The sequence below is a fragment of the Cryptomeria japonica genome, chromosome 7, assembly GCF_030272615.1.
Source record: "Cryptomeria japonica chromosome 7, Sugi_1.0, whole genome shotgun sequence".
Classification (NCBI taxonomy): Eukaryota; Viridiplantae; Streptophyta; class Pinopsida; order Cupressales; family Cupressaceae; genus Cryptomeria; species Cryptomeria japonica.
In genome coordinates this window covers 733,195,679-733,203,058 of record NC_081411.1, presented here as the reverse complement: position 1 = coordinate 733,203,058, position 7,380 = coordinate 733,195,679, and the positions used below count along the sequence as shown (strand labels likewise).

Here is a 7,380-nt window from a genome sequence, read left to right as displayed (position 1 = left end):
TCATGGGTTCCATGCGGAGACATATTTATCAATGTAAGCAAGTGCATTTTGTACTGACTGAATGTTATTCCATTGTAATTTGCCAATGTCAAGTGCTTGTGGTAGCCAAATGAAACCATGGATATGTGCAGAGCCTCTATGTTGCCATTCATACCTAGGAAAAGAGGTTTTTAGAAAAAAAGAAAAAAAATAAAAGAAGGGTAAGAGTTGAAGGTAAAAGTAGTAGGTTGCAAGAGTTATACCTATACCAATAGTCATTTGTGCCAAGAAGTTTTTCCAACACTTCTTCACGAAATGCAGTAAATCTGTGATGCATGTACATTGCAATAAGGTGTGGATTTTGAACTATATTTTGTAATTTCCACCTAGTAGTTGCATATGGATTTGTAGGTGTGGTGGTTGGCATGATATTATGCAAGTCTGGCCATTTTGTATCAGCAGCACTGAGTGTGAAAAATAGCGTTGGACAACCAATTTGGATGACCATGTCTATAAGTTCCCTTCTACGTTGATTCCAGAATGGTTTTGTTCCATGAATTGACGAGCTAAAGCGCATTAGTTGATCTGCAAGTTTGTCATCAAGCAAGTCCTTTAATCTTTGTCGAAGGTCAGAAATTGTTATAGGCATTGAATCATCAAGTTGTTTGTGGACAAATACAGATGTGGTGGCTTGACTTCTATGATGCATAAGTATATTCAATATGAAGTACCTAAACCTTGGGTGTTGACCAAATCTATTATCATGGTATCTTAAAAGATGGAGAGCATACTCATGTAGCTTAACTTCTTTGAGAAATGGTTGTTTGAATGCAACTATACCTTTAGGGAACAAAGTGGGGAATGACATTACAAACAATCCTTTAGTAGTGTATTCATTTATAGGAGATGGGGAAATGGGTGGCCATTTAACTATAGGAGTTGGGCGTCCTTTCCCTAGTTGTACTAAAGAGCGCACTTCTTCGACCTCTCGATGTGCAGGTGGAAGATTTGCCACAAATGAATTAGTCATTTGCAAGTTCTTTATCAATGGATCATCCTCTGTAACATCTTCTTGCATGAAAGTTAGGTCAATGGGATCAAGATTTGAAGTTGTTGCATATAGCAGGTCAAATATATTAGCGGGGTTAATGGGTAAAGATGATAATGCTAATTCATCTAATTGTACATCTTTGTAGTATGGGTCATAGCAAATCTTATATTTTAATGCCTCATGCACACATCCTCTACTAACATAGAAGTTGTATTGTTGTTGGCCACTGCTTGCTTTGTTTACTATTATCATGTCCAATCCATCTATATGCCTAGGCAAGTGGGATGCAATTGAAGAAATGTCTTGAGGAAAACAAATAGTGTGGCCACTATATTTTAGTTGGCCTCCTCTTGCATAGGTAACTTGAAGGACAAAGCTAATCCTTTCTATCAACATCTCCTCAACTTGAGTTAGTATTTGCAAACATTGAGGTTGCTCACCAGGGTCCATGTTGTTCCAATTTGAGTAGCGGTGTCCACTTTTTTCTGTTGTGCATCTGTAACAAGTATTTATTCCATTAAATTCTCGAGTTTTAATTCCTGGATATCTCTCCAAACATATTAGACATGTTGAAATCTTTGAAAGCTTGTCCAATTTTGAATGAAAGTTGTTTCTGGCAATGTAATATTTTTGACAAAAGTTTGGGGAACTATGGATTTTGGCAATTGGGGCAAGTTGATTTGTATGTTGGATTTGGGGTACATGTGTTTCTAGATGGGGTGGAAAGTGGGGAGACGATACTGTGGACGTGGAGGGTTGTCCAGCAAAAAAGTGTCGGGTTTCTCTTCTTCTTTTGTTAAGAATAATTTTCCTTCCATGGTACCTTGCGCATTGCATTTGATTTCGATGAGCACGCCTTTCTTCCACTGTATCATTTTGTATTTCCATGGCACGGTGTGTTGAGAATGGAAGCTATATGATCTATCTGTGAATGAAAATCTTTAAAATATAAATATATATCAATAAAAATATCTATATACCAAAAAAAGTGCAAGTGTAATGTGAAATAGCATATGAAACCATTAAAAAGAAAGTTGTGAGATTAATTGTTCGAAGAAATAAATTTTGATCATAAATGAAAAAAATACAACATATGTTGATTTATATATATGTTTATTTGAGGTTGATTATTTCTACATATATGGAATGTTTGCATTAATTTTTTGTATTGTGTAAATTTAAGTATATTTAAAAGCATTTTTTGAAGTAACATGACTAACTACAATACATTATGATGACATACTTTTGTAAACATACCATAAATAATGTAAAATAGTTTGATATATATGTTTGATAAAAATTATCTGTACATATATGGACAAGTGAAATACATAATATTGAAAAAGATATACAAAATGGATACATATCCATGAACAGTATCATATGTAACTTTTAGGTAGGCTTAATGGTTGTAATAACAATGCTTTGTGTTTCTTGGCCAACAAATGGAACCATTTTGATGTTGAGATCAAAGAAAAATTGGCAATCAATAACATTGCTCAATATAGGTTCCACAGCATTAGGTTCTGCTAGAAGTAGCTGGAAATCTTCTGCACCAACACCCAACAAGGTATTTGATGGTCCTTCGAATGCGGTAACTTTAAGAAGCTCACCTGTTTCATCTTGCAAGTCCATTTTAAGCATGTAGCTAAAATCGCATTCAGAGAGATCGGTAGAACACTTTGGGCATTGGAATGTGTTGGGTGAACTTTGCACAACTTTTTTCTTACATTTTTTTTTGTCCACTACTTGTGGACAAGATAGGTAGTAAAAGTTGTCCAAGTGAAGTTTTGTAATAGTGGCCTTCACACATACATTTTTTTTGTCAGGAATGCTTTCATTAGTGATAGATGAAATATCTATTGGATTTTCAAATCTGTGGGGGGAAAAGTTGCTTTGTGACAATGAAATGTAGGGTTCATCAACCCCTTTCTTGGCATACCATGTTTGTAATGTTGTGGTCTCCAACAAATCTGGATTGATTAAAAGTGTAGTTGAAAAGATAGTATCAAGTGATTTTCCATTCAAAGATATTATACGACCAGACTTGATCAAAAGAACATGAGGATTCGGTTCTAGGGACATTTCAAATATTTCTTTGCCCTCGATTTGACAGTGGCGACCCCAAAATGTAATATCTATGGTACAACTTGACATGTCTATGATTGTAGCAGTACACTTTATTGTCTCGGTGCCATTTCTTTTACGTATGGTTGATGTAGGGGAGATGGATAAAACTATTCCAATGACATCTACAAGGGCATTAATAAGAAACGATTGTAGTGAATCTATGCTCTTAATGTGGAAGCTATGCTTGGGTATGGTAGAGTCTATGCATGTGGTAGGACTTACTATGAAAGAGTTGTTGAGGACTATTTCAAAAGGGTTTGTGGAGCTACTATATTTTGTGTTTGCCACTTTAATACGACCGTTGGAGATCACATAAAGACTACCAGAGTGAATAATATGGTAAAAGCTATCAACAAGTTCATTAAAACAAGTCACATGTATTTCAGAACCTAACATGTCTACAAAATCAAATCCAAAAACTTTCCCATCATGTCCTGCATTTTTGAAATTGTGAATAGGGGTTTTTGCTAATGCTCGGCCTTCAATGGACCATTGATTGTGATATGGGTTCAATATTTTAATGGGAATAATTGGGAAAGGGTTCAATGGGTCTTCAAAACTATTTGATGGAAGGTAGGCAATAGCTTGTAGGAGTGGAGTTGGAGATCCAATGATAGCTGCATTATTTGAAATTATGTCCAAGCTAACAATTATAATAGCCCTGCAATAAAATGAGATGTTTATTTAGTGAGGAGGTCTATAAGAAGAAACAAGAATAAAAAAAATTGGAAAATGTGGATATACGTGTATTTGTCGAATATCTCGCAAGAATATCCTGTAAGGCAGAGAATAGAACCTGTGACTAAAGCTTCTTCTAAAACAAGATTGTTTATTTGGTCAGGAAGCAACGTTGGATGGGTGTGCGTACCATCAGAGAGTTGTACTCAATATTTGACATTTGTAGAATGAGGTTGTTGAATGGAATGTATTGTCGTAACTTGTAAAGAAGGGTCAACAAGAGACATGCATGCAAGAATGTCTGCTATGGCATCTGCAGTTAATGTTGCCATCATTCAATTCAAACTGAGTGAAAGATATTGGCTCGTGAATAAGTTGAAATACGACAATTAGGTTGCGACAAAGAAATTGCGGTCAACATGAAATTGAAATTGAGTGGGAATAGCATGTTTGTTTATATAAATTGAAATTTGTTAATTTTTCTTTCTTTCTACAAGTGTAGTTTTAAAAAAAGAAGTCTTCAAAGCGGCATTCAAGTTAAGATTGATTTGTTTGAAAAAAATAAGTGTTTGAACAGTTGTTGAAGCTATCCACCAATATTTCCTTTTTTTAACTATCTTTATAAACTATAATATAACTCTTTGTTTCCTTAACTCATCGCATCTAAGCTATTTTTAAAAGATGGAGAGTATATAATGAGTTTTATACATCTCATTAAACATGAAAGAAACTTTTAACAAATATTTTTTAAAGTATTCCTTGTGATACAACTCATCTAAGCTATTATTAAACTATTTAGTTCAAAAAATAAAGTTATGAAGTAAACTTTTAAAAAATGTTATGTAAAAAATATATATTTCTAAAATGAATGAGTGGTTGAAGCTCAAAGAATCATATTATATAAGAAAATTTACATTGATGGATTAGGTACGTCACATAATACCAAAATAAAAGTTTATTTATTAACTTATGTCGATAATTTACACTGATAGATTGGGTAGGTCACATAATACGAAAATAGAAGTTTGTTTATTTACTTTTGAGTATCTCTATTGATAGTTGTAGCACAAATATAAGAGTACGGTATTTACATCGTGAGAAGCTAAAATAGGTAATCACATATTTTTTAAGTATGTCTCATATGCATCAATGAAAAAGGAGACAAAGGACTCTTTATCACTTGAATAGTGTCGGTGACAATATATCTCCTTAAGGAAAGTGAATAGCCCATCTAATTTAGTGTAACAGGCTTGGAATGTTGACAACGTCTCCTAAAGTTTTTCAATATCCAATTCTTCCACAAGAGGCGTTGATTGACATGTAAGTTTGAATTTATGTACAATATCATGACAACTACTGGACACAATTGAAGCAAGATTTTGGACATCAGTTGCAAGACAATCTGGTTTATTCACAGAAAAACATGATTTTGTTGGCATGGTTGTGATATCCACTGCCAATAAAGGGTTTTCAGTACTTTTGGTTGTATCTCCAGTAGATAGTTCAATGATACCATCCCAATTTGTATCTTCGGTCATTTCCTGATAGGAGTAAATTTGAAGAATGTACAAGTATCGAATAAATTAAAAAAATAAGGATGGGTGAACTATACTTTTTGTCAATCCAAACATAATGAAATGAATAAACATGATTGTCCATGTTGTTAAACTATAAAAATTAAAAATTCAAATTCAAAATAAGTTTTTGAAATGGAAATAACTACTAAAATGTTCCTATGCACTAGTTCTGCCGAACAAGTGTGCAAAGGCAATAAGGAGAGAAATTGATCTATTTTTTCAAATACATTTGTGTATCACATGAGGTCTATTGGTAGGATATTTAGTGAATGATGTTATGTATGCAAGAAGAGTGTGAATGGATAAGTGATAGCTTCTAATAATTCATGCTTCCAATTGCAACAGTTTGAACAAAGTGAGTAAAACTAAACCTACAAATCAAAATGATAAGTAGGTTTTATGACCAAAAGTTTCATATTATTTTGCAATATGGATGTGGGAGAGAGGGGGTGGATGAGGGGGAAAGTTAGGGATGAAAAGAGGAAGAGATGGAGAAGGGAAGAGTGCGTGAGAGAGAGAGAGGGGGGTAAACGCATAGAGATAGAGAGGACACTTGAGAATGAGATGAAAATGAAGATGTAGACAAAGATGTAAAGAGGGGGGATTAAGATATATATATATATATATATATATATATATATAGAGAGAGAGAGAGAGAGAGAGAGAGAGAGAGAGAGGGAACTTGTGTATAGATAGAGATACATATATAGAAAGGGAGAAATAAGGAGTGATATATTTTTTAATATTAATTAATCTATTAGTAGTACATGAAAATATATATATTACTATTTGTATTTAAAAGTATATAATATATACAAATAAATATATTATTTGTGCAATTTAATAAAATAATTAAAGATTAATTATATATTGTATAATATTTATTGATACTTACTATCAAACTTTAAAGCCTTAAATAACAAACTTAACTAATTTATTAATTCATAATTTTTTATATATAAATAGAGATTTTAATTTTAACTATTCATATTTCATCCTCTATAAATTAAAATTGAAAATTCTAACTTGTGAAGGTTTTACCTAAGTTAACTATTTACTGTCCAAAATTACTTTTTGCAGGCATCAATTGATCGAGCACAGGTGACAGATGATTAGGGTGAACAGTTGGCACTTAGGTTGTTTGCATGTGCTAAAAGGTGGAGGATGTTGGTATTCTTGGGGAACTCGCTTCTCGATAATAGCAGGTCATTAGGTTTGCAAGAGGCCTTGCAGGAGTTCCAAAACCAAGACAATGTTGTCAACTTCTAAAATATTTCGATTTACAGTTTTAAAATTTTCCCAGAATTCTAGCATTTGTTCTTCAGGATTTACACTTGTATTTCATTATCAATGCTTTTTAATTATAGAGGATGAACTTAGACTGGAAATTTGTGAATAAGCTATGCATAAGATGGTGGATAGTTAGGTAACAGATGACATAAGGAGGATCTGGAAAGCAGAATCCAGATGGCCTGGTCTTAAATTTTTAATGTTGCTTAGGATGCACATTGCTATCAACTTATTTTGAATTCTAATTCTTTCAAGTAGTGTTCTATTAACCATGCTTCTACTACATTATCATGAGTGGGACTTGCCTTGATTCCTTTTCTTCATTTGTCATCCTAGTTAATGATATTGTATTTTTTTAGAATGTTCACTGTTTTATACATTTCTCATGCATTTAAACTTAAAGTTATTGAATGCAGTAGATATGCTCAAGGAAAATTAAGTCTAATGCATCTTATTGTTACAACTGTTGATATCATGTGCTACTTCATTGCTTTTAAGATCGTTGTGTTTTGAGATGATATCTTAAAGAATGTTTTTTTGATAGTTTATGTAGATTATGAAATTCATTACCGTTTCAACTTCTAAGCCCAATTAATCATTCACTTTTGCCTGAATGCTAATAGAAATGGATCTTTCAAAATCTTTACCAGGAGAAATTAGAATTAAACACCAAAA

At 32.9% G+C, this 7,380-nt stretch overlaps 1 protein-coding gene across 1 annotated transcript; it reads right to left on the bottom strand.

Annotated features, from left to right (window-relative positions):
* On the bottom strand, positions 1-1,918 carry LOC131074588 (uncharacterized). The gene is made up of 3 exons (XM_058011224.2): positions 1,854-1,918; positions 243-1,526; positions 1-154 (listed from the first exon to the last, which is right to left on the bottom strand). Exons 1-3 carry the CDS (start codon positions 1,916-1,918, stop codon positions 1-3), a joined length of 1,503 nt encoding a protein of 500 aa, XP_057867207.2.
* Between the last annotated feature and the right edge of the window lie 5,462 nt (positions 1,919-7,380).

Excerpts from the sequence above, each read along its gene's own strand:
- LOC131074588 (XM_058011224.2), bottom strand. The coding sequence starts at position 1,918 with ATGGAAATACAAAATGATACAGTGGAAGAAAGGCGTGCTCATCGAAAT. Across the intron at positions 1,527-1,853 it reads AATCAAATGCAATGCGCAAG|ATGCACAACAGAAAAAAGTG; the intron begins GTACCATGGAAG and ends TACTTGTTACAG. Across the intron at positions 155-242 it reads ACAAATGACTATTGGTATAG|GTATGAATGGCAACATAGAG; the intron begins GTATAACTCTTG and ends CTCTTTTCCTAG.